Source organism: Aethalodelphis obliquidens, unplaced genomic scaffold, assembly GCF_003676395.1.
Source record: "Aethalodelphis obliquidens isolate GAN/ISIS:26980383/991018 unplaced genomic scaffold, ASM367639v1 scaffold7, whole genome shotgun sequence".
In the NCBI taxonomy this organism is placed as follows: domain Eukaryota; kingdom Metazoa; phylum Chordata; class Mammalia; order Artiodactyla; family Delphinidae; genus Aethalodelphis; species Aethalodelphis obliquidens.
The window spans coordinates 52,884,612-52,911,927 of record NW_020837951.1 but is presented as its reverse complement, the minus strand read 5'-3'; the positions used below and the strand labels follow the sequence as shown (position 1 = coordinate 52,911,927).

Sequence of the window (27,316 nt, the reverse complement as noted above, 5' to 3'; positions counted from 1 at the left end):
GAACTACAGATTTTTTTCCCAAAGCCTTCTTCCCAGGTTTTCTGAACTTGAAACCAAGTATGAGCAGTTGTTTCACTAGTTAGCATACTTTGAAAGACTCTTAGGTTACAAAGGCCACAGTTCTCAATGCCTACGAGGTACTTTCACCTCATCTTCAGAAACTTTATCATTTAAAAACAGAGCACTTTCCTGCACTTACATATCAGAATGAGTGTGTCAGTGTGGGTCCGTTAGCCTCGTTTCCACGTGAGGAGAGAGGTTCCGGCACGCAGGGCTCACTGGTAAAGTTAGAAATTTCGGGGCTTTTACCTCTGACGGATTTTAGCGCTCTTTGGTAACGTTGGCAGCCATCCATTGTTGATTGAGTGCTGTCACCTTTGTAGGATCATCTGCAGAGATGGACTAATTCCTGGCTTTGTCACGTGAGAGTCTAAGTTCTCGGTGAGCTTTGAGAAATCTTCATAAGCTGTAACCCATGTGGTGCGTGGGACCTCCAGCAATCTTCAGCTGCTACCTGCCTCTTTTATGATTAAGTCTTGACCACTGACCACTCGCTCCCATCCAGAGCTTCTATTCCAGGCTGTCTTTGGATCACTGATTTCCTGGTTTGACTTTCCCACTACACTAAATGTCATGAAGGAAGAGCCCAACTTCTTGGTCGCTGTGTCGCCTATGCCTCGTGCTATATGGCATGTGGTGGGCACTCAGTAAATGGAAGTCAAGTGCTTTTGAGCAGAGGTACAAAGGATGCTGGCATCAAGCTACCACCTACTTAGGGAACCTACAGATCAGTTAGTAGCTCAGACCTTGGAAAGGTACCTTAAGAAAACTAAAGATTGGAGGCAGTCTATAAAAGAACCTTATTTACTCATAGTATCTGGGGGAAGAATTATAACACACGATGTAACTTGCAAACGTTGTCTATCACCAAGGGTTTTATCGCCTCCCTTGTTTGGCAAATTACAAGCCCGACCCGATAGCCCACCCCTCCCTCTCCCACAACCATGGTCCTATCTTATAGTTTCTGCCCCCAAAGTTCTCTCTTAAATACAGGGCCATGAATGCCCTTTCCCTGCTCCGACCACCCATGCAGCATCTTTAAAATACAAAGTGGACAAAGGATCTCTAAGCAGATATTAAGCCACTTCTAGCAGAATCGCTGTATTTATTCTCCCAGCACCTGGCAGGCATTCTCTTGTTAATTTAGAGCCACCATCTAGCCATCAGGCCCAAACTTTTCTAGGAAACTTCGCATGAAGGGCAACGTGTGCTAAGTTTAAGGTATCACCTGCCATCTCATTTAGTCCCTGCAGTGCATCTAGTGTATCTAACTAGGCAGTGTTAACAATGTTTAGAATTTTTATCGAAAACCAACAGAAAAGCTTAGCAGAGACACCAATTCGGACTGAAAAAATGCAGAGTGAAACTGAGGTAATCGTCCTTTACAAAGCCAGATTCTCCTAGAGCTAAGCCATTCCTCTGTCTTTAAGTCCTACGAAAAGCTATCAGTCTTCAGATTTCCTAGCCAACAACTCTTTAGGTGGGCCAGAACACTGCCCCCGGACCACTTACTTCTGCTCAACAGGTACATCTCCTCCATCTCTGCCCCAAGTATTCTTGGACTCTTTCTCCTGAAAGCAGTCTCCGTGCTGTGGCTTAAGCACAGTCGGGAACAAACGAAGCAATGTTGAGTCTATCACGTAACTACCTGGAGAGCAGCCGTATTAGCCCACCCTGAGAAATGCTTCTAAGGCAGGAACTTTTATCATAAGCTTCATTATAGAGCTTATCATAGTCCTTTGAGGGATTTAATTTTTTATAGACTAGTAATGTGAAGGTGGCTTTCCAAAGAAAGGTCAGTATCCAAAGTAAATTCAATTATGACTCGAAATTGTATAGATGACCACCTAAATTTGATCACTATTCCCTCTAGAGAGGGACAACTTTATTCACATTCTGTAAGAACTAGAAAATGGTCTAAATAGCTAATATCTACATTTCTATGTGGTGCTCCAGGTCTTCTGGTCTCTGGACCAAAACCCGAAGCCCTACGGCTGGGGGCTGTTCCCTTGAGCTTCTGGTTGTGCTCTACTCTAGGAGTTCTTGCTAAGTCTGATCAGTTTGACATTCCTCCTGGAACAGAAGGGGCTTGTGACTATTTTTCACCTCTCCTAGAACTGTAACAAAACTACTCAAGTGAGATTGGGTTTATGGGTATCCAATTTTATAAAAGGCAGAAGCACTTCTTTTGAGCACGGAGGCTGCTATAATTAAAATATACAGTATGGTTATACTGAAGTCCTAACATTTGGCAGTTCTACTGAACTTGGCCTTTATACATGCTTTAGGTATCTAGGGACTCCAAACAATTTGAGCAAAGAACCAAAATGAGCCAGGGCAAGTACATAGCGAAATGTCACGTGAATTGGGCAAAGGGGCGATCTGGGGAGCAATGCTGCTCCAGACCACGGGCAGCCGTCATTGCCAATGAAGGACTGACTGGTGACCCTCCTTTAAAGAGTCCCTGCTCACATGCTCATTCTTTGATCTAGATGAGGATTACGATTATTGTCATAGCTCCTCTTGGTGCTATCTGGATAAGTCAGGTTTATTTTCCCTCTGCCCTCCGGTCTCCTGTCCCTCCAGGTACTGCCAATTTCACCAACCCACTCCCCACAAGAGGAGAAGTTCCGTTGACTCTTTTGTTGGTGGCTAGCCATATCTGAATAGCTCTCACAAAACCCTGGTTCTTCTAGGCTCTGGCCTTAATGAATATATAGTACCCCAGATCCTAATCTTGACTACCTAGGCTGGAGGAAAATGTCCTGGAACTCCCAGGGATTTTTTTCCATCAGGTACGCTCCATTACTGAATTTTAATTTCTCTTGTTAGCCTGACTTAAGTTCCTCGGCAGAGTCTTAAAGCACACGTGCCCTGTCCTAGAGTATTTTAGACCAGCATCATGCGTGTGTATGGGCAGAGTGTAGAAGACCAGGGCCAGAAAGTCAGTCCGTATGCCTTGGGGCTTTGAACTTCAGACAGGAGCCAGCCTGGGTTAGCTTAGGGTCAATACCTACCTCAGCCAACCCCCAATTTCCTCCAGCTCAGAAAGGATGTGTCTCCTTTCCTTCGAAGAATTTAAGTCTTACGTGGGCTTCTGTTTTCCGCTGTTCATGGCCTGTCACATATTTCACATGTGACCTAGGGGAGCAAAAGGGAGGCTCACCTACCTGATACAAGGTGAACATATGGCTTCGACTAACTATTTCGACAATTTAGGTGCATTCATAGCGTTCTATAGGATAAAGTTAACCTCCAGTGGAAAGTTATTTTACATTAAATTAAAAGAATATGAAAAGAACGCAGCAAAAACGAATCTTCTCTCCCACCTTTCTGGACAGTCATCAGTGGTTTCTGGTATATCGGAGTCTTTTGAAATGATATGAAAGGTGTAATGTAAGCCATGGCACTACTCTGAGCAATCGTTTAATAAGTTAGTATTGCTCAACCATTAATGATTAATGTTAGAGTCTGAAAACTTTTCAGGGCTTTTCCAATCTCTTAGTTTGGTTACACATCAGGGGTCATCTTCACTAGACACTCGCCGTTTTTCAAGGAGTCCAGGCAGGGGAAAGCATTTGCGAGAACAGTCCATTGGAGCCTGTCAGTTTTTCACGTTCCCTTAAAGATAACATTTCTCAGGCTGCTAAATTACGAGCCCGCGGAGCCACGTGACCAACCTAAACGTGATCGGGCGGCCAGCCAATCGCAGAGCGCAGAAAAGCCCGTCGCAGCTTCTCACGCTCGGGACAGTCAGAACCTAAGGGCAGGGGGCATTCGGAGACTCAACCCCCACAAGTATTGCTTGAGGGGCTGCTTGACCATACATTAAAGTTCGCTCTCACTTCAGGAGACTCGTGACTGCGGGCAGGCGGGTCTCCCAAGCCACCGGGCGACAGGAGCTAGGGACTCTGGAGTGGGTACTTAGGACGGGGGCAGTTTTCCGTCCCATTTCCCCCGAGGTGGCGAGCCAGCCCCTTGGTGTCATGTCGAGATCACTTCAGGGACCTGCCAGGATTCTCACCGAATCCTCTTAGAAGGGCTTCTTGTCGCCTGCCTGAGAAAGTTGTGCGGCCCCAAATGAGAGAGTGGCTGAGGACAGGGCTCCCAGGCCCAGTGCGGCACACCCTGGGGACCCGACAGTTGTCCCCACCGCCCTCCCCAACAAGCCACAGTCACACACCAGCTCTCCCAGCTCTCGTGCTACTCCATTTGATCTACTGGTCAGAATGAAGGCTAATTACAGTCACCAGATAAGGACCCAATTCCTCTCGAGGAAATCTCACCGGGAACGAGGCTCAGCAAACTAACCTGATTAAGTCTTCGTTCCACTCCCCTCCCCCGTTCAGCTATCCTGGAGACCCGAGAGGTTTACAAACGCTGCCCGGCGAGCGGAGAAACATCTAGAGGTGAGTCCTATTTGATTCAAGTCTCACTCTTCCTCTAACCCGCACTACACAGAGACTGCCCGGCGCCCGGGGAGTCGCAGTCCGGGTGCGCAGGCTGCGCACTTCTAGCCGCTCGGTGGAGACTCCCGGCGGCAGCCCACCGAACGTGCGGGTTCCTCACCGCCGCGGGGAACCCCACTCCCGGTCGGCACCCGGCGCCCCGCATCGCCAGAGGCGCCCTTCCTCACCCACCGCCCGCTCCCACCCTCCGTGAAGTCCGAGGGGCGCTCCGGGGGCTGCCGCGCACGTCCCGGCCCACCCGGCCCCCTGCCTCCTTCCTAACACTCCGCCTGGCAGAAGAGACACAACCATTGTTCAACGGCTCAGAAGCCCATATTCCCCATCCCCGGCCAAGCGGAGTGAGAAACGAGGCAAAGCACAGGTTTTAGGGGAGGCAGTGTAAGGGAATGAAGACTAGTTCGGGCAAGGCTTTAGGACACCCCAAATCCCACTATCCCCCCAGCCTGGCTCCCGGGAGCCGCGGTGCTGACAGCTCAGAGGCGCCACCAGGGTGGGGAGGGAGAGAAGGCGACGAGAGTGAAGAGACGCCTCCTAGGAGGGGGGTGGGCAAAAGGAGACCCGCGCCTCGGGGCCCCCTGGCGCCCCGGCTAGGTCCGGGCAGGCCGCGGAGGGGCGCGTCCTCACTCACCCGCTCCGGTGGTGCCGCTCTCCCGGGGCGCCCAGCACAGCGCGAGCAGCAGCCAGAGCGCCCAGCGCGCGGACGTGCCCATGGTGCCCGTCTGGATGGTGCCGCCGCCGCCGCCGCCGCCGCTCGCTCCGCACAACAAGTTACCAGCCCTTCGGAAAGGAGGAAGGAGGTGGGGGCGGGGAGGGAGGAGGGGGAAGGGGAGGAGGGGGAGGAGTTCGAAGGGGGGTAAAGGGAGCAGGGAAGAAGAGGCGCACCCCCTCCCCTACAACTTGCACAATCTACCCCCCACCAGCCAACCCACCCACCCACCTACCTCCCCGGGCTGCAGCGGTAGTGCAAGCCGAGCCCGCGGGCAGAAAATAATGCAGGCGCTGCAGAGGAGGGGAGGGAAGAGGAGGGGAGAAAGGGAGAGGGGGGTGGGGAGCCAAGAGCGGAGAAGACAGAAGAGAGAGGAGCCGGCCGCGGAGCACCCACCCTGGCGGCCGCTGGAGCGCGGGGTGAGGAGCGAGGAGGGGGCAGGAGGGGGAGTGGTCAGCGGGGGATGGGGGCGGGCGCGGCGGCTTCAGCCCTCCCTCCCCACCCTCGACGCGCTCCTCTTATAAGCTCGGGGCAGCCAGGTTCCTGCGTCGGGGTTGTGTGAGTGTGCGTTCGAGTGTGAGCGTGAGTGGCCGTGGCCGCCGCTGCCACCCGGAGTGCTCCCGGGGCTCGGCTGCTCCGCGCGTCCGCCCGGGGCTCACGGGGGCCCGGGGCGGCTGCTGGTTGGCTCGCGCGCCGCCCTCGCCTCCAATCCCCGGTGCCTGCCCTAATTTCCTGATCCAGGGAACCTGCCGCCGCAGCAGCTGTGCGCTCCCTACAGTCATTACTGTACCTTCCCGGCAGCCGCCAACCGTAAATGCAGCAGCAGCAGCAGCAGTGGCAGCAGCAGCAGTTAGCACTGATGCAACTACTGAGGCTATTGCCACCGCCTTCCCAGTAACGCGGCTTACAGCCCGGAGGGGGGGACTTGCAGTTTCCAGGGGCAACAAGCGTCTCTCTACCACCTTCTCCTGCGCCTCAAAGAGGGCTGGTCCTGTGAGGCTGGTAGGTAGCTTCTTTCTTGGGCCGCCTCTCTCCACTTAAAAGTGATGAAGAGGAGTGGATCTAAACGTTTGGGCTACTTTGGTGTGGGGTTGGGGATGCCTGTCTCAGTCAAACGCTAAGATGCCATTTTTGCTAAAAATTAAATGTGTCTTTAAGTGAGAGCGTGTGTGTAAGGAGAGTGCGCGCGGTTGTGGTTGGTCCTCTGTAACAGAATGGGACGAAAGTAACCCAGTCTGGGCTGAGGAGGAGGGGGATATCGCTAGCGCAGCTCTGCATTCTCTCATCAGCGATTATAGTTAATGGCTAATTGCACAAATGATAGTCAGAGGGCCTGTAATTAGAAGCTTAACCTTTCCTTGCTTGGGGGAGGGGAAACCCGGTTTATTCTTCTTGATATAGTTTGCAACATTCAATTACAAGGCTCAAGGAAAGAAAGAAGGAAGCAAAGGCAAGACTCCTGTAAAGGATTGATTCCTGTTTTGTGTCTGGCAATACTGAGCCTGTAATTTGCTTTTGTGTACTTAAGTTTTCTTGCACAATTTCCCCTGGTTGTCCCCATTTAACCAGACGGGGAGGACACACCGGGCTATTTCACCTTCTTAAATAAAGGGTTTGTATATTTTTAAAAAGTAGTTTCGATCTCGAACGACTCAAACTCCACCGATTTCAATAGGACCAGCTCTGACGCTATTCTGTCGATGATGTGAGAAGTAGAGGGCTCCTGGCTAGCTATATTCCTCTTGTCTTGGTGCTCCAGGGCATTTGTCAAGGCTAACCATTAGATGGGATGTTTATTAGGAACTTACTGGATCCAGGAGATGGAGAGGAGAGGAAAATTCCAGGTCAGGATACACTTTGGGGTGGGGTCAGAGGATACCCAGATTGTGAATGGTCTCCACGAAGGGGCTTAACTCTGTCAATATGTATTGGTGGAGACTTGCACTACAGTTCATTTTGAACTCTGGTTTGCTCGCTCTGTGGTTACACGTTTGATACAAACTGCAGCAGACGCACATGTGTCACGTGTGAAACTGAGTTGAGCTCTGCTTTATGCCATTAGTAGTGAAGATGCATGCAGGTGTTGCTCACCTAGCAGGCATTAAGGGATGGTGGTAAAACAGGTGTGTGGCATTTTCAATATTCTCGGGGTTCTGAAAGAGCACGTTAATATAGTCATGTGGTTTGTTTCTAATATTTTACTCAGAGATAAATATGTGTACTATAAGCTGAACACTGATATGGTATAATAAGATTTACCTTTGACATACACGTTATGCTTTCTATCTCTCCAAAGGATATAAATAACCTGTTGGTGCACTTAGCTGCGGCTCTGTGTTCAACCCTGTAGCTCTCTTGTTGGATCAAAAGGAAGCATAACTTTTGGCTCTACCTCTCATTGGCTGTGAAACTTGGGAAAATCTCAGTGCCTGTCTGTGCCTGCCTTCTGACCTACAAACTGGACACAAAGCCAGTTCACATAAAGTCACAGTGCTCTGTGGCCTCAAGGACCAGCTCTCTGCAAAGTGTTGATTATTAGAAGGAAAGGTTGTAAGGAAGAGTGAATTTGATTAATATAGAAAGTAACCAAATAACCAAAATGATAAATTTATCATGAGTGGAGATGGGTGTGGTTGAACTAGGCTCAGAGAGGCTGACACTGCTGCATACAGAGCCTTCAGGTAAATGCATAGGCAACCCCACTCCCACAATCTACCACATTCGTTAAGTTGTTGAAGCAACACACTGAGCATCCCTGGGTAGCAGGTGCTGTGCTGGGCAGTAGGTATACGGAGATGTTTGTCTAAGGAAGCTCAGGATCTGGTGGGGGAGGCAGAGAAGTTGGCGATTGTGGTACCCTATGCACAGCACACGCTTAGGCTTCAAGGTGCTATAAGCTTATAGGCAAAGAGTAGCTAATCTGACTGGGGGACCAGAGGGTCAGAAAAGGCTTTCCAGAGCACTTGTCTCTGAGCTGAAGTCACGACTTTTACCAAGCCATTCCAATTCTCTGTACTGCGGGACACATGGTAGGATTGCACTTCCTGGCTCCATTATAGTTAGGTGGGGATGAAAGACCAATTTTGGCCAATTATTTGTGAGCAGAAGTTCTAGGGTGTCACTTCTGGCCTGGGGCATTTAGTGGGACTTGCATGAGACCCTCTCTTTTGGTCTGCATGGTGACTAGAGATGCCCAAGAGATGGCTGCTCCATTAGCCTGGTCTGAATGACTAGACTGAGTAGTTCTCTGCTGTCTCCATGTCTCTGGCAATGATCATGTAGCGTAGAGGTCAGCAGATGGCCAGTGACCTGTTTCTATATGACCTATGAAAGAGAGTGGTTTTTACATTTTTTAAAGAGTTATACAAAAAAGTGAAGAAGAAGAAAAGGCAACAGAAATTGTACGTTGCTCACCAAGTGTGTAATATTTACCGTCTGGGTCTTTAGAGAAAAAACCACCTCCTGACATTGAGTGAAAAATAAACCTTTGCTATCTTTATCTACTGAGCTTCTGTTACCGCAGCATGACCTCTCGTTCGTTAACTTGACTGATACTCTGGGTGAAGGGGGAAGGAAGACCTTGGTGAACAGAGGGAACAAAGGCAAAGAGAACATCAAGTGTTGAGGAAATGCAGGGGCTTCAGGATGGTTCCATAATGGGGTTGCAGTGGGCTGACAGCAGGAGGTAAGGCTAAGGAAGAAAGTCAGGGCCTGGATTATATGGAAATGTGTGTGAAATGCCAACACTTTTTTTTTTTTGCATTTAAAAAAATTTTTTTTAAATTAAAGTATAGTTGATTTACAATGTTGTGTTAGTTTCAGGTGTATAGCAAAGTGATTCAGTTATACATAAACATATATGTGAGAATATGTATATATTCTTTGTCAGATTCTTTTCCATTATAGGTTATTACAAGATATTGAATATAGTTCCCTGTGCTGTATAGTAGGTCCTTGTCGTTCATTTATTTTATATATAGCATTGCATATCTGTTAATCCCAGACTCCTAATTTATCTCCCCCCCCTTTCATGCCAACACTTCGGACTTGATGCTGTTGGCCATGGTGAGGACTTGTGATGGATTTCTACCGTGATAGATTGTGATCAGAGGCCTGACATTCCGTGTGTTTTAGAAAGTTCACTCTGACGTGAAGTGGTCTGTAGGGTGACTTCTTTGGGAAGCAGTGTAGGATGAGACTAGAGGAAGAACAGTTAGAGGCCCTGGTAGTGACGGAAGGCACCAGGAAAGGACAGGAAGAAGCTATTATTTGCAGTCAGAAATATTCATGTAATTCTTTCATGAGATTTTTCTCCCCAGTCCTCTGCATATAGCTTCAATTAATTAATTAATTTAGTTATTTGTTTTGCGGTACGCGGGCCTCTCACTGTTGTGGCCTCTGCCGTTGCGGAGCACAGGCTCCGGACGCGCAGGCTCAGCGGCCATGGCTCACGGGCCCAGCCGCTCCACGGCATGCGGGATCTGCCCGGACCGGGGCACGAACCTGTGTCCCCTGCATCGTCAGGCGGACTGTCTACCACTACGCCACCAGGGAAGCCCTGCATCAGCTTTTAGAACAGTGTTTTCCAACCATGGTCAATCCGTAAGAATCCCTGGGGATTTCCCTGGTGGCGCCGTGGTTAAGAATTTGCCTGCCAATGTGGGGGACACGGGCTCGAGCCCTGGTCCAGGAAGATCCCAGATGCCGCGGAGCCTGCGCGTCCGGAGCCTGTGCCCCGCAACGGGAGAGGCCTAGTCCAGCCCGAGAGGCTGGACTTGTAACCTTACTCCAGGCGACTCTTAGGATTAGCCATGATTAAGAAACCTTCCTAGAGAATGTCTTCTTCAATGCAGTCTTAACTGCTAAGTAGCTTTACTTCTCTCAAACCTGTATGTATATATTTGTCCAATTTCCCCAGGGAAAGTGGGTTAGGGCCCACAGAGAACGGGAGGGTTAATGTTGGACATTTCTTTTTCTTCAAGCCCTGGAAACTAATAAATATGGGCAGCAGAAGTCATCTTCAAACCATGTTGCTAGGCTGAAGCACTCATTACTGTGTTTTCTACTTCATAGCCTTACCATAGGAAGTAAGAAGTGAAATGAACTGTCCCCTTCTGGAGCCTTCTCCTTCTACAGTATTTTGACGGTACTTTCTCAGGCCTCCACTCCACCATTTTCTAATTGTGTGGCAGCCAGTGAAATAAACGGGATTCACCCCACTCTAGGCTTTACACGTAGGATCTGATGGTTTAAACCAGTGGCTCACAAACTTTAGCTTTCGTGAGAGTCACCTGCAGGACTCGTTAAACATGGATTGCTAGGCACCATCCCAGAGTTTCTGGTTCAGCTGGTCTGGGGTGGAGCCAGAGTATTTGCATTTCTAACAAGTTTCCAGGAGATGCTGATGTCACTGGTCAGGGAACACATTTTGAGAACCATCGCTCTAAATCCATCAGCATAACTTCCCCCCTCAGCCACTGTGATCAATTCAAGGGTCTCAACCAGTCAGCCTGTGGTCTTCTGGCCACACTGATTGGATACTTCAGTCCTAAGCACATTATTCAAGTCGATCCAGTTATAATGAAGTTCAGGATTTTTGCTTGGTTAGAAAGGCACCCTTTTTTTCTTTTTCTTTTTTTTCCTTTTCACTGACTTCTTATTTTTAATTTTTTTTTCCAGTGTTGTTATTTTTATTTTTAATTAATTAAAAATTTTATTTTATATTGGATCATAGTTGATTAGCAATGTTGTGTTAGTTTCAAGTGTACAGCAAAGTGATTCAGTTATTCATATCTATGTATCCTTTTTCAAAGTTGTTTCCCATTTAGGTTATTACAGAATATTGAGCAGAATTCCCTCTGCTATACAGTAGGTCCTTGTTGGTTAGGTGTTTTAAATATAGTAGTGTGTACATGTCAGTCCCAAACTCCTAATCTATCCCTCCCCCTCCCCTTCCCCCTGGTAACCATAAGTTCAATCTCTAAATTTGTGAGTCTGTTTCTGTTTTGTAAATAAGTTCATTTATCATTTTTTTTAAGATTCCTCATATAAGCAATATCATATGATATTTGTCTTTCTATGCCTGACTTACTTCACTTAGTATGGTAATTTCCAAGTCCATCCATGTTGCTGCAAATGGCCTTATTTCATTATTTTTAATGGCTGAGTAATATTTCATTGTGTGTGTGTGTGTATATATATATATATATATATACACACATACACACACATACATATACACACACACACATACACACACACACACATATAAATACATGGAATGTATGTACCACATCTTCTTTATCCTTTCATCTGTCAATGGACATTTAGGTTGCTTCCATGTTTTGGCTATTGTAAACAGCGCTGCAATGAACATTGGAGTGCATGTATCCTTTTGAACCATGTTTTTCTCTGGATACATGCCCAGGAGTGGGATTGTTGGATCATATAGTAGTTCCATTTTTAGTTTTTTAAGGAACCTCCCTACTGTTCTCCATAGTGGCTGTACGAATTTACATTCCCATCTACAGTGTAGGAGGGTTCCCTTTTCTCCACACCCTCTCCAGCATTTACTGTTTGTAGATTTTTTGATGATGGCCATTCTGACTGGTCTGAGGTGATATTTCATTGTAGTTTTGATTTGCATTTCTCTGATAATTAGAGATGTTGAGCATCTTTTCAGGTGCCTCTTGGCCATCCATATGTCTTCTTTGAAGAAATGTCTGTTTAGGTCTTCTGCCTATTTTTTGACTGGGTTGTTTTTTTTTTTTTTTGATATTGAGTCATATGAGCTGTTTGTAAATTTTGGAGACTAATCCCTTGTCGGTTGCATTGTTTGCAAATATTTTCTTCCATTCTGTGGGTTGTCTTTTCGTTTTGTTTGTGGTTTCCTTTGCTGTGCAAAAGTTTTTGAGCTTAATTAGGTCCCGTTTGTTTGTTTTTGTTTTTACTTCCATTTCTCTAGGAGACAGATCCAAAAAGATATTGCTGTGATTTATGTCAACGAAGAGTGTTCTGCCTTTGTTTTTTTCTAAGAGCTTTTATAGTATCTCGTCTTACATTTAGGTCCTTAATCTGTTTTGAGTTTATTTTTGTGTATGGTGTTAAAGAATGTTCCAATTTCATTTTTCTACATATAGCTGTCCAGTTTCCCAGCACCATTTATTGAAGAGACTGTCTTTCATCCATTGTATAGTCTTGCCTCCTTTGTCATAGATTAATTGCCCATAGGGGCGTGGGTTTATTTCTGGGCTTTCTATCCTGTTCCATTGATCTATATTTCTGTTTTTGTGCCAGGACCATACTGTTTTGATGACTGTAGCTTTATAGTATAGTCTGAAGTTGGCGGGGGTGGGGGTCTGATTCCTCCAGCTCTGTTTTTCTTTCTCAAGATTGCTTTGGCTATTTGGGGTCTTTTCTGTCTCCATACAAATTTTAAGATTTTTTGTTCTAGTTTTGTGAAAAATGCCCTTGGTAATTTGATAGGGATTGCGTTGAATCTGTAGATTGCCTTGGATAGTATAGTCATTTTGATGGTATTGATTCTTCCAATCCAAGAACATGGTATATCTTTCCATTTGTTTGTGTCAGCTTTGTTGTTTTTCATCAGCGTCTTATAGTTTTCAGAGTACAGGTTTTTTTATCTCCTTAGGTAGGTTTATCCCTAGGTATTTTATTCTTTTTGATGAGATGGCAAATGGGACTGTTTCTTTAATTTCTCCTTCTGATCTTTCATTGCTAGTGTATAGAAGTGCAACAGATTTCTGGGTATTAATTTGTATCCTGAAATTTTACTGCATTCATTGATGAGCTCTAGTAGTTTTCTGATAGCATCTTCAGGATTTTCTATGTATAGTATCATGTCATCTGCAAACAGTGACAGTTTTACTTCTTTTCCAATTCGTATTCCTTTATTTCTTTTTCTTCTTTGATTGCCGTGGCTAGGACTTCCAAAACTGTTGAGTAGAAGTGGCAAGAGTGGACATCCTTGTCTTGTTCCTGATCTTAGAGGAAATGCTTTCAGCCTTTCACCATTGAGAACGATGTTGGCTGTGGGTTTGTCATATATGGCCTTTATTATGTTGAGGTAGGTTCCCTCTATGGCAAGGCACTCTTTTATAAGCAATGTGGTGTATGGACTTAGGCCAGGACTTCTGTAGCCATTGTGCCACTGTGAAGGAAGCCAATCTGAAGACCAGCTGACTCGTGGAGAAGAGGAAGCTGAGAGAATCAGGGAAACAGCACCCAAACTGGAGCTGGAGCCCACGTGCGATTCTCCTGAAAGCTGCCATTTGTAGGACTTTCACTTTTCTTAGCAAATAAATTCCCTTTGTTGCTTAAGCCCAGTATGGATTGAGTTTTCCATTGTTAACAAGTAATTAGCTGATAGAGGTGCCCTCTTGAGGGAAGTAGCGTGTATATGGTAAAGCACTGGGCAAAACTCCACCTGTGGACGTATTTACAGTGGAAATAACACACCCACCGCTTCTGGCGTGGTTTTGGAAGAGGAATGCAGGTATCAGTAAGGACCGTCTTAAACAGTTGCTCTCTTGGGCATCCTGACCAAGTCGACTCCCGCCATACCTCAGCCCTGGATCAAACACTCCATGTGGGCTTATTACAAATGAACCTTTATTGAGGGTTACGATCTAATAAGAACACTTTTTTTTGAAATCCCAAGGCTAAAGACTATTTTGCAGATAGCTTTTGAAGAATTTCAGAGAGTAAAAGTGTGGCCAAATGTGGTAAAAATAGAGTGATGTTTAGAGAGAAACTCCAAAATGGGTTGAGTATGAGGGTGGACCAGTGATTCTCAGCGGGGAACAGTTTTGCCCCCAGTGAACATTTTTGAGTTGTCATGCCTTCCTGTAGTTGTTTAGGGCGTTGCACCCAGGGCTGCTGCTGCTTATCCTACAGTGCACAAAACAGCCCCCTCAGCAAAGAATTATCTGTATCAGTGGTGCCACAGTGGAGATATCCTGGGCTAGACTAGGTAAAGTCAGGTGATTCTGAAATGTATGCGCTTTTTACCTCGAACAGGGTAGGGGAACATTATTTGGAACTTGGATGGCCCGTTAGAAGGATGTTCTCCCTTTGAACAACGAAAGGACAAACTGGGTTTTGTCCAGTCGATGACAGCTGTGAATGCAGTATCAAAGGGCAATGTGTAGATTTACAGACCCGGGAGATGTAAAGCAAACGACCAGTAGATTCCATTCAAATTGAGGTAGACCAATGTAGGCTGTCTACATTTTGGCTGCATTGTGAATTCGTAGTGCCCTTTAGTTTGCAAGGGTTTTGTTTTGTTTTTCAAGGCAGGGATGAAGTGCTTGACCACTTCTACTTTAATTCTGATAGTTAATTCCTCTGATCCTTGTCCCAAATTTGATTGCTTTCATTTGTCCTAAATGCAATTTACAAGAGGTTTTAGAATGTAGTGCTATAGCATTTAAAACACTCTTACAACTGGAGTGTTTTTGGAAGTAGGGGCTTTGTGGTCCCTACTGTGCTAGCTAAGTATAGATGCTTATTAGAACATAAGAATTTTAATCTGCAAGTTATGAGTAATGCAGTGAGCTGTAAAGCATGTACCATTTCACCAGGATAGTTCCATTTTCAAACTTTTAGGAGTTTTGTGGAAATGGATAGTTGATATATCTAATGTTGTTTTAGTGGCTCTGTATGTAGTTTAAATTCGTATGATATGGCTGCTTGCATTCCTTGAAGGACTGAGTTTCTACATGGATATGCTTCTGTCCAACCTGGCTCTTTGAGAAGGTTTTGTCCTAGCATCTCTAAATCGTTTAGAAACACATTTACGAGGAGTTCAAATGCTGATGACTGTGTCTGGAGTGTGGAGGGAAGCCTGGCTTTTCCAGCCTGCTTTTTATGGTTGTTTGAAGGAGGTGCAAGTAATTCTGAACTGTTGAAGGGTAGAGTGGCTTAAGGTGGGAGTAGATACCAGAGGGGTAGCCAAGTACAGTTGGGGAAGTTATTTGTATATCGTTTTGATCTGTATCCCATGAGCAGTTAGTAAACCATTGAAGGTTTTGGATCAAGAAATGATGGATCAGATATATGTCTTCAGAAATATGATTATTTGAGAAGGTGATTATGGCTGTATAGGATCCAGAGGTCGCCCTATGTGGTCCCTGAAAGTCTTTGTGCCTTCAATGCATGCAGGGAGGCAATGTAGGTTAACAATTATGAGAGAAGGTGCTGGAACCAGTCTTCCTGGGTTCAAAGCTTGGCTCAATCACTTACTGGCTGTGAAATTTTGGGCAAGTTATTTAACCTCTCGATATGCCTTAGTTTTTTCACCTGAAAAATGGAGATAACAAGTATGCCCACTTCTTTTAAGAATTCAGGGCTTCCCTGGTGGCACAGTGGTTGAGAGTCCGCCTGCCGATGCAGGGGACACGGGTTCGTGCCCCGGTCCGGGAAGATCCCACATGCCACGGAGCGGCTGGTCCCGTGAGCCATGGCCGCTGAGCCTGCGCGTCCGGAGCCTGTGCTCCGCAACGGAAGAGGCCACAACAGTGAGAGGCCCGTGTGATGCAAAAATAAATAAATAAATAAAAAGAAAAAAAGAATTCAGTGCACTCATATTGATACAAGTAAAGCAGTTAGAAATATGCCTGGCATATAATAAATGCTCAGGAATTGTTAGTGACTCTTGTTAATAGTAATGACATTTATTGTTTTGTTGTTGTTTTTATTATTATCAGCACCTCCCGTGTAAAAGAGAGGCAAAGGGATTACAGGTGTGGGCCCAGGATTGGAACGTTGGAAGGCAGTGGTACTGGACCCCATATGCACATTAAAATCCCCCGGAGAGCTTTTTAAGACTATCAACCCTGGAGTCCTACTCAAGATCAATTCAATAACAGTGTCTGGAAACAGGGCCTAGACGTGAGCATTTTTAAGCTTCCCAAGTGATTTGCATTCTAATTATGACTCACTTGGTGTCAGGCCTGATGCCCTGCCTGGCCCAGAGGAGGCAGGAAAAGCTGGGTGGTAACACTTGAATGAACTTCACCCCAAGGGCGACAGGGATGCCATGGCGGAGGCTGCAGAGGAAACACGAGCAAATCCCCTGTCTGTGTTCCAGAACAGCCTCGCTGTCCTCGCTCTGTGTGTCCTGCTCCTGGCCTGGCATCCCACATTCAGCTAGATTTGTCAGCTGTAAGAGAGCCAAGGACCATGGGAAGTCAGAAGCTCTGCACAACCAGACTGCTAGGAACCCAGCTGGTGTCTCCCCATCAGTGATAGATTATGTATCGCCAGCCTCATGCCTTTGCACATCAATCCCCCAGCAAGGACTTGCTGAGCACTTTCTGGGGCCCAGCCGCCTGCCAGGTGACTGGAGGGCAGCAACCAGATAGCGATGTGGCTGCCACTGAGGAGTGAGTTGTTATTGTTTTGTTTGCCTTTTCTACAGGAGCCAAAATTCAGGCTTGTTAAGTGGTAATTGACAGTCCTTCCTTCTAAGGAAGTTTCTCTTGGATTTGCTGCCAATAGGAAGTGTATTATTCCTCCTAGCACTATAGCATTCATTTATCGAGTGCCCACTCAATTATGAAGCATGACAGAGTTTGCCATCTAAGAGAGGAAAGACCACTTAATGATTCCTAGAGTCAGAAGTCTGGAATAAATGGATAGACAGATCAAAGAGTTAAGGGGATTCCGTTGTACTAGGAGAGGCAATTTGAGCAAGAGCTGGGTTTTCCACTTAAGTCTTTTTTCCTTTTTTTTTTTTTTTTTTTGCGGTACACGGGCCTCTCACTGCTGTGGCCTCTCCCATTGCGGAGCACAGGCTCCGGACGCGCAGGCTCAGCGGCCATGGCTCACGGGCGCAGCCGCTCCGCGGCACGTGGGATCTTCCCGGACAGGGGCACGAACCCGTGTCCCCTGTATCGGCAGGCGGACTCTCAACCACTGCGCCACCAGGGAAGACCCCACTGAAGTCTTAAAGGAGCGTTTGAATAAGTTGTGTGGGAGACAAAGTATGTTTTTGAACATTAAGGAATAGTGATTTCAGCTGATCATCTCATAGACTAACAACGTGCAAGTTGTGGTTGTTTTCTAAACCGTGGTGGGAACTCATGTAAGACCTGGTGGAAATTGAAATTCTATTTTGAGATCTTAACAATTATTCCCCCTACCCCAGGGGAAATTGAACTCTCTCAGAGAGTATGTTTACCATAGTAATTTTCTGGGTCTGATTGTTTTTCTGGATGGACAATTCTTACATGTGAGGGAAATAAAAAAGCTTCACCCTTTGGGAGGGGTTTCCTTCTAGAGTGGAAGAAAGGTTCATGGTTCTGATCTAGACTGAAGGACGATTGATGGTTAGTGACCCAAATCAGACCTTGTTCCTTGGATTTGACTTGGGAAGAAGATAACATGGGCTTCCCTGGTGACGCAGTGGTTAAGAATCCGCCTGCCAATGCAGGGGACACGGGTTCGATCCCTGGTCCAGGAAGATCCCACGTGCCACGGAGCAGCTAAGCCTGCGCGCCACAACTACTGAAGCCCATGTGCTCTAGAGCCTGCGTGCCACAGCTACTGAGCCCACTGCTGCAACCACTGAAGCCTGCGTGCCTAGGGCCCGTGCTCCGCAACGAAGAGTAGCCCCTGCTCGCTGCAACTAGAGAGCCCATGTGCAGCAACGAAGACCCAACACAGCCAAAAATAAATAAAATTAAAATAAATAAATTAATTAAGTAAACACATGTGGACCTTTAAAAAAATAAAAGAAGATAACAGAAGGCCATTGGGAAGCACAGATCAGAGGTCTTATGTAGATAGAGATGGAATTGGGAGGGTACTGGGTTTGGGATGAGGGAGCTTGGGAAATGAGACATAGCTGAGACTTCTACTGAATCTAATAGTTGCCTTTCACCTTCTTAACCATAACACCCCAATATCACCAGTATTCTTCTTTGCAATCAAAACTTACTCCTTTCCTGATGTAAATAGTAAGCAGAAATTATGGTTTAAATGTTTGCCATGTTTGTGAAATTGAATTGGAATATATGAACAGGTCTTTTAATCAGGTTCTCTTGGTGAGCTCCAGAAAGGCATCTTTCTGTGAATAAGTGACTGAAAGGAAGATGGGTAATTGCTGAGGTTTCTCTTTTGACATTCCTTTACTCCTCTCTTCCGTTTGCCAGAGACTCCAACAAAGAACAAAGAGATGAGGGAGAAAGGGCAGGCTGGCTGGCACAAACACTATGCGGAACACCCAACAGAAAATCTCTGAAGGTCATGGAAGATCTTCTCTTCCTTTTATAGTGATTCCATAGCACTTGCCTGGCTGGTGGGGCTGTTTTCTAAATATGCAACAACAACAAAAAATGATGGTTATGTCTTACATAGTGTGAGGAGAATGTCTTGAATCTGTGCACTGCCTTTCTTCTGAGAACGTTCAAAGTACTCTACAAACATGACACCATTGCTCCCTGGGAGGAGACTGTGGACAGACTTTCAGGGGAATAATCCCTCTTCAGCAGTTCGGAAGGAGCTCAAGCAGAGATCAGTGTCCAGACTCAGCTCAAGCAAGTGTCCCAGATTGGTTGAGTTCTCAATCTCACACAGAGAAAGATGGTGTTAATACTAAACACGGCCAGATAAAGTTTACGTTGCAGTCTCGTGGTGAACTCTATGTCTCATGCTTTAAGGAGACACGCTGTACGTTTTTCTTGTTTCTTACTCTTTTTCCCAAATGGCCATGCTTCAATCTAGCCTCCATCCATTTTGTTTGTTTGTTTGTTTTTTGGAGTAAGGCAAAAATAAAACGACAGAACCAAACAAGAGACACCAAGAAGTATTTGTGTTATCATGACAACACCAAATTGACTCACCTCAGCAAAACCTGGAGTCTTAGAGAAGATTCCTTGAAGAGAGAAATGGAAACGTCGTACCTCCCTCTGTTGTTCTGGTTAGGATCTTGTGGCAAAGTAGGGTAATTAGAAATTCTTTTAACTTGAAGGAAAGAACAAATGCAGTAGTTATTTCTTTTTCTGCCTTTGCAAGGGAAATGTAATCACATCCAATAAATTTGCTATTTTTCTTTTCTTCATTCCACTTCCCAGTCCCTGCCCTGCCTTCTGCCTGGCTCTCTTAAGAAATCTTGGGAGATCCTGCCCATGGCAGAAAATTCACAGGATATGGAGAGGAATGGAAGGGTGCCTCGTAGATCTTAAATCATTTCCTCAAATCAAGGTCCACTTCAGGGGAAGATTCACTGGATGAATTACTGGAAGTATTGCAACAACGGTTATTTAGAAATTGAAGGTGAAAACAGGAACTGTTCAGCAGTATAGGTCAAGTTCTCTTCCCATTTCCTTTGACGCTGATATGAACTGGCTTCAGTGTTTTTTCCACTGACAGGTGTGATACTCTGTCAGATGAAGTAGCTCTTCCATTAGAATCTTTATTTTCTTAATCACCAGAGTACCTCTGGAAGGAAATGGTGCTGGCCATTTAAATCATGCTATAAATACTTGTCCTGTATCTAGACATGACACTGTACTTCTTAGGTTTACAGTCACAGCAGCAAGCCCTGTGCCTCATTGTGTGCTCACCAGGATTTTTGGCGGGCTCTTCGTGTTTCTCTCCCCAAATACTCCCTTGTTAATTAAAAAAAAACAAAACCAAAAAAACTTCTTGTGGGTATAGTGGGAGTCTTTGATTGATTGAATTGGATTGAAAAAGAGACTGTGATGGTTTGTGGCATTTATTTATACAGTTGACCCTTGAACAATTCAGGGGTTAGGGGTGCCAACCCCCCAACCCCATGCAGTCAAAAATCTGCATATAACTTTTTTTTTTTTTTTTTTTCGGTACGCGGGCCACTCACTGCTGTGGCCTCTCCCGTTGCGGAGCACAGGCTCCGGACGCACAGGCTCAGCGGCCATGGCTCACGGGCCTAACTGCTCCGCGGCATGTGGGATCTTCCCAGACCGGGGCACCAACCCGTGTCCCCTGCATCGGCAGGCGGACTCTCAACCACTGCGCCACCAGAGAAGCCCTGCATATAACTTTTGATTCCCCCAAAACTTAGCTACAAATAGTCTACTGTTGACCAGAAGCCTTACTGATAACATAAATAGTCGATTAACACATATTTTGTATACGTATTATATACTGCATTCTCACAATAAAGTAAACTAGGAAAAAGAGAATGTTAAGAAAATCATAAGAGAAAATACATTTACAACACTGTACTGTTTTTATCCATACTGTAAGTTTACTTTGTTTACAAGATGCCTTGTCTGTTAATACCTGCATCAGTACCATCTTATATGATATAAAACAGTGTAGATGTTATACTAACACTAGCATCAAAAGTAAAAAGATAATGTACAAAGAAATTCATATTTATGATGATATAATGACATATGGTATAATGATTCATGCGTTGATAACAAAGAAGCAGCAATATGATTGCCCTGTGGTAGCCTAGTGTCATCAATACGATTGCTTCACAGTACCCTAACCTGTACACTAATGAATGAATCGTTATAAAATTTTTATAGCATACAGTATTACAGTGATGTTCATATTGGATATTGTATTGGAAACATTGTTACACTTCAAAACCCACCTACCTGTGATGATAGGCTGATATGCAGTTTCTCCAATTACCAGAGAGAGGCATATTGTATGGTAATGTAATTGTTTGAAAGCAAAGTTATAAAACAGTAAGGAAACTAATATGTGATTAATTTTATATGCAATATCACTTACCTTTGTGCCTGTGTAAGGATAGACTAGTATCTACGTATATTTTATGCACTCATGACATAGCTAACTTTTTCTTAATTTTTTTGGTATATCTAGGCTATGTAGTTCGCTTGCATATTTTTTAAATTGTCACAGATCTCCAAAAACGTTTCCAATATATTTATTGAAAAAGCTCCATATATAAGTGGACTCGTGCAGTTCATACACATGTGTTCAAGGGTCATGTGTAGATGGACTGTCAAATTCATCTTCTCAGCTTTTCCTACTGTACACATTACTCTTGCTGAGAAATTTCCAGTGTCTTTCCTTCCAAAGGCTAACCCCCTTATTATGGACACTTGGAGCCTCCTGCCCCCACCTGTCTCTGTGAGTGCATCACCCTCTCTTCCCACCCAGAACCCCCTGCTATGGTCACGTGTTTTCTCGTGGCTTATTTTGGTCTTTGGTTGCCAGTGTCATGTGAGATGGGGTCTATGAAATTTTGGCCATTATATATATGTCATATTCAATAAGGTTGGGGATCACAAAACATTGCTCTTTGTTTGCTGTGTAACTTTGCCCTCCTTTTGTTATTTTGAACCTTTTAAGGCTGTCCAATCTCTTCAACTGTGTCGACATCCCTGTAATGTTTGGGACCACAACCATGGTGCCCACACTGGGAGGCTTCAGCACATACACACATGAGGAATGTCTGTCCCCAGCCTGTACTGACTTACCTTCTGTAACCTACTGAAATTCCTACTGGAATCGGAACTGAGACCCCAAATGCTTGAAGCCTTCATAAAGTTCTGTCCTTTGGAGCATGTAACGTGGACCTCTTGTAGATGTGACACTCTGTACCGGAATCCTTGTGTAACTTGACAGCTTAAGTTGGGGACTGGACACAAGAAACATTTACCTTGTGCTAAAGTTGCTTTGTGGAGAGAAGTTAACAGTGGGGTTCCACTGTGTAATTTGAACCACTGAATGTGATCTGTGGTACTTGTTCATTGATAGAGATTATGCAGAGCAAGTGCCATCCTTAAGGGATGAACTCCGATGGGTGGGCACTAGGGGTACACATCTGTCCCACGCATACAGCCTGGAGGTGCTCCCGTTGCTTGTAGCAAGCACTGGTTTCCAGATCCCCGAAGCCCACAGCCCTTCTCACTCACAGAGCTGCATTCTGCTCACAGTTCTGAGAGGCAAGTGGGAGGGCTGTCCCATCAGCTCCTGGCGTGCTCTCCCGGAGTTCGGGGCACCCACTGAAGAGAAATGGTGAAGCGCCCATGCTCGGTAAGGGAAAGGAAGAGTAACTTCTGTCAAAGCGATATGGAATTTCAGAGCAGAAAGTGGCCTTAGCTCTCCTGCTGTGATGAGGAACACACACGAAAAAGAGGCATCCTCGAAACTTCTTGCTCTTTCCCAGGCTCTGCAGGACCTTTGAGTTCAGCAACGCAGGGGATAATAAGCAGTGGTGTTTGATAATTCCCATATGAAGTTTGTAGCCCCTAGATAAAATTCTAAATTGCTTGGGCATTTTCCATTAATAGCAGCTGAGTAAGTAACAGGTGGGAGTTTGTGTGTGTGTGTGTGTGTGTGTGTGTGTGTGTGTGTGTGTTAAAAGAATTTCTGGCTCCTGTTGGTGACCCAGTACTGTCCAAATTGTAAGTCCTATCCTCTCTACTTGTCTAGGGAGGGTGACTCTGTTTACCTTGTTTAAGAAAGAATGAATACATCTAACAGCATGTTGCAGAAGGGGCTTGTTTGACTCTGGGATGGCTTTGCAACATTTTCCATTTTCATCACTTTGATGTGATATGACCTGTGCTGGCATTTGGATTCGAAAACTGGGGTTGGAGTCTAGACTCTGCTGCTCAGGAGCTCTGTGTCTTTGAGTAAGCTCCTGAACTCCTCCTGGGCCTCACTTTCTTCAACTGGGGAAAGGAGATAGTTCCTGCCCTACTTATCTCTTACAGCATTTCATCTGGCTCCAAAGAGAGAAGGTGCATGTGAAGGGGTAGGTAGGGGTAAGTAAATTTGCATAAGGACTTTGATAACCTTCCTGGGAAGGAAGGGACCAAAATCTCAAGCCTCTTTCCTAGTAATTTCAGGCTATAGAAACCTTCAGGGTGGGCTGAGTGATCTAGTACCATAGGAGTATAAAAAGGCCTCTGTAGAAGCACTCAGGGTGGAAAGATGTGTTGGATGTGAGCAGAGATGCTGGATGTTGCCTTGTTCCCAAAAGCAAAGGGTTTGGCCTTGAGCAAATGTCTTGGGTGGGTGAATCTAAGAGATGGCAGCTGGGAGCCCAAGTCACGTTTGGCATGTGGCACCCACAGCTGAGATAACTCTGAGTAGGGAACCCTCCTCCTTTCTAATTGAAGATCCATGTTGCCTAGACAGGATTTGGCACTCTGTTTGGTGGGAGAGTAGAGTGGTTCCCAATGCTATCAGTTTACCCCTTTAATAAGAAATATCTTAAAGTGCTCCTTTTCTATCTTGAAATGAAAGTTATAGATAATAGCACATATACACATATATGATCTACAAAAAATGATCAACCTAATGTCCTAAGTATAATATAAAGAAAAAATGAATGGAAACCAATTTGTAATAAAGCAATATGGCCCAACTATACCAGAAGACACAATACAAAGTCAGATATTACACGTGTAGAATCTCTGTGAGCACAATGGCCACATAGGCCAACTGATACAGGTATAGTGGGTTGAAGACTGTCATATTACAAGCAGCTTAGCTGTTAGTGATACACTCTTCTGAAATGGTGAGCCACAACTGGTGACGTTCCAAACAAAAAACCCAATAATTTTCCCTTTACTGAACGTGGTAGCTGCATTCCTGGAAATTTCAGTGTATGTTAAAACCTTGCCACGATCTTTTGTGCTTATATGTAAAACAGAATCAGGATCTAGGCTCAGATAATTATAAACAGGGGATAAAACTTTAATGCTTGGTGGAGTATTTTTGGATGGTTGAGTCATGTAGGTCATTGTTCTTGATGAGTAAGATGTATCACCTGCTTTGCAGGATGTCTAGAATCCCTGGCTCTGCCCACTAAAAGCCAGTAACACACCTTCAGTCATTGTGACAACCAAAATGTGCCCTTCTAATTTTAAAACACCTTCTGAAGGTCATGCCATTCTCATTGAGAAGCACAAGGGTAGAGGTCCAGCTTACCTCCATTGCTCTGGAGACAGTTGGAAGTGACCAGGCCTTCTAGTGAAGGGATTAATAGCCAATGGAAGACCTTATTGAACTTCATGGGACCCCAGATGTATTAGCTTGAACTGCAATAACAAAATACACCAAACTGGGTGACCTAAACACCAGGAATTTATTTCTCAAAGTTCTGGAAGCTGGGAAGGCTAAGATCAAGGTGTCAGCTGATTTAGTTCCTCTTTTCCTGGCTTATAGGTGTTGCCTTCTCTCTGTGTCCTCACGTAGCAGAGAGAGAGCTCTGGTCTGTCTTCCTCTTCTTATAAGGACACAAATGCCATAATGGAGGCCCCACCCTCATGACCTCATCTAAACCTGATTATCTCCCAAAGACCTTACCTCCAGGGCTTCAGTGTATGAAGTTTGGGGTGATGAAAACAATAAGTCCATAACACCAGGTTTCTGGTCTTTGTTTTCTAAAGCAACCATCTTCTGTCGGGAGCTTCTGGGATCAAAGGAGACATCTGAGTTCTGGTCTTCTGGGATCAAAGGAGACATCTGAGTTCTGGTTCTAGGGGCTACCTAGAAACAAGAGGGATGAAGAAACCCCTTGTTTATGAGGAAGTGCCTGGGGAGTTCTTAGATCTTTTGGGGTGGGCAGGTGCTGGAAAGGGAATGTAGACTTTCTGCTCTTCTGGACAAGTAGAGTCCCAATCAAGTCATGTTTAAGAGTGTGTACTTGGGAGTTAGATGGATCTGGGTTTGAATCCTGTTTCAGTCATCTGGTAACTGTGTGACCCTGGAAAAGGTACTCGGCAGCCTGAGCCTCAGTGTGAAAATGGGCATAGGCCTACCTGGAAGGTTGCTGGTGAGGAGTCATGAGATCTTTAGTAAAAAGCTTTGCAGGGTTTCAGGCACTTGGTTAGAACTCACTCCATTAATTTGTGTTGTTGCTTATGGTAAAACAGTCATCCTTTAAGGACTCATTTTTGTGGGGAAGAGCATTCGTCACAACTGAGGCAGCATAGAACAGCCCTGTGACAAGGTACAGCGCCATTTCTGCAAAAAGTGATGGGAGTTTTTCTGGAAAGTAATTTGGGGGGAAAACAAGCCAACTCTGGATCATGTTGCATGGAATGTTTTAAATATGAAAGCCGACATCTTCCCTCTGACCCTTAATACTTAAGGGAATTTCTTCTTAATACTTCATCCTCAGTCCCAAGGGACCTCTGAGCAGCTACGGCGTAATGACCATCGTACAATAACCTTTATACAATTGGGGGTATAGGCAGTGGCTGCTTTGGAATTACAGCTTTGCCTTGTCATGCTGACTTATCTCCAGCTAAGCAGAGTTAGAACCTATTACTATTCTGTTTGGAAAGGACCTGGAACAGAAGTTCATGGGAGTCTTCCTTATCTATGCTATTTCCCCCCAAAGCGAATATAATGTGTGCTTCTGTTGATGCAAAACAAGCAACCAGCAGGTCCTCTCATGCGCACACATTTCCCTGGGACAAACCACAGAGAAAAACTGTTTGGATGTATTTAATGAAAACATTTTGCTAGCTCAGAACTTCTTAAGGAGATCCAGCTTTCTTATGGAAAACAGCCCAGGATTCTTAGAGAAAATATTGAAGGTTGGAGAAGTATTCTTTTCCTTTATCAGTGTTGTTTTGCCAAAGAAGATGCTGGATGTCTTTTTCACTGAAGAGCGAAAGGAAGTTCTGATCATATGCTTCCATCAGTCCATGGACACTTTTTCAAACTTGATTTTCTTTATAACATTAAGGCAAGTGCTTTTCTTGTAACTATCTTGTTTCATAAAGACTAAGATAATTAAAACATAAGAATATAGGGGCTTCCCTGGTGGCGCAGTGGTTGAGAGTCTGCCTGCCGATGCAGGGGACGCGGGTTCGTGCCCTGGTCTGGGAGGATCCCACATGCCGCGGAGCGGCTGGGCCCGTGAGCCATGGCCGCTGAGCCTGCGCGTCCGGAGCCTGTGCTCTGCAACGGGAGAGGCCACAGCAGTGAGAGGCCCGCGTGCTGCAAAAAAAAATAAAAATAAAAAAATAAAATAAAATAAAATATAACGAGGACTAAAGACAATGAGAAATAAGGCAAAGTTGGGGGTAGAAAATGTGTGCTTGTGGGATGAAAATTTGGCAACCAGGGCAAAGAGGAAGATCTCATTTGGTTACATGATTTTTAAAAATAAAGTTTCTTAGAAGGAGCTCAGTTGTCCCTGGCACTGAGAACAGAATTACGTTTTTTCTCACAGGTACAAATAAAGAGGATATTTTGAGCTCTGAGGATCAATTTTCTTAAATGCCCCACAGTGACTGCCACTGAATTCTATAGGACAGCTTTATAGAATGTCCCTCATTGCTGGCATTTTGCCAAAGTGTGATTCTATAAAGGAAAAGAAAGAGCCTTCAGGCAATTCTCCATTTATACTATGTATTTTCAAATGAACTTGTGCAAAATATTGAGCAGCAAAGAGTTGGCGGTCATCTCGGATAAGTAACTGGAAGGCAGTTCTTTGTAGATGGGAAAGTGCAGAGACACAGACTTGAAATGGTTCGATATGCTGGGGCAGAGATGACATTCCTTTATAAATGTAAAAAGGAAACGCAAAGGTGTGGGAGGCGAAGAGGAGGCCTTCTACTTCTGAGTGTTAAAGGGCAGGTGCATCAGAGAAGATGTAGATAATTTGGGGGAAGGAGAAGAAAAAAGTTAATGATAATTTTATTACCTTAAGGTAACTGCTATTAGCACTTTTGTATGTTTCCTCCCCATGCCCACCATCTACCATGGGTAATGTTAACAAAATTAGAATTTGCATATAATTTTATATCATTTTTCATTTAACTAAGCTGCATAAAATCAGTGATTGTATTTTCTATTATTGGGGCATGTAGGGTGCTGTGATATAATTCCTACCATGGTTTTAGGCCTTCCATGAAATGCTATACACCCACATGCTGTGAGAAAACAATGCTTTGAGAAAATTAGGAAAAGAGGCTGTTTAAATGGATCGGTGATCAGTAAAGAGACCAGAGTGGTACTATTTGGCAGGTCTTCTCCTCTTTTAAAGTAGCTTTCCCAGGAGTCCCTTTTTTCATGGTCAAGAATTTTTCTTTTTGGGGGGCGGGGTGGGCAAAAATTTGTTACC

The 27,316-nt window shown here is 45.0% G+C and overlaps 1 protein-coding gene and 1 long non-coding RNA gene across 12 annotated transcripts in view; one reads left to right on the top strand and one right to left on the bottom strand.

Annotated features, from left to right (window-relative positions):
* Positions 1–5,664, bottom strand: part of VLDLR (very low density lipoprotein receptor) — a 31,966-nt gene extending 26,302 nt beyond the window's left edge. For 4 of the 6 annotated variants that reach the window (XM_027105764.1, XM_027105766.1, XM_027105769.1 and 1 more), the window contains exon 1: positions 5,158–5,664. In XM_027105764.1, the coding sequence (XP_026961565.1) occupies positions 5,158–5,239 (82 nt within the window). In that variant the 5' untranslated portion in view covers positions 5,240–5,664. Of the gene's footprint in view, positions 1–309; positions 889–5,157 lie in introns of those variants that run through there. The other 2 variants (XM_027105767.1, XM_027105765.1) reach the window with 2 other exon arrangements.
* Positions 5,665–5,669: 5 nt separating this feature from the next.
* LOC113620088 (uncharacterized) overlaps positions 5,670–27,316 on the top strand; it is a 148,476-nt gene continuing 126,829 nt past the window's right edge. For 5 of the 6 annotated variants that reach the window (XR_003432655.1, XR_003432658.1, XR_003432654.1 and 2 more), the window contains exon 1: positions 5,673–6,237. This is a non-coding gene — a long non-coding RNA (uncharacterized LOC113620088). Of the gene's footprint in view, positions 6,238–27,316 lie in introns of all 6 variants that reach the window. The other variant, XR_003432659.1, reaches the window with a different exon arrangement.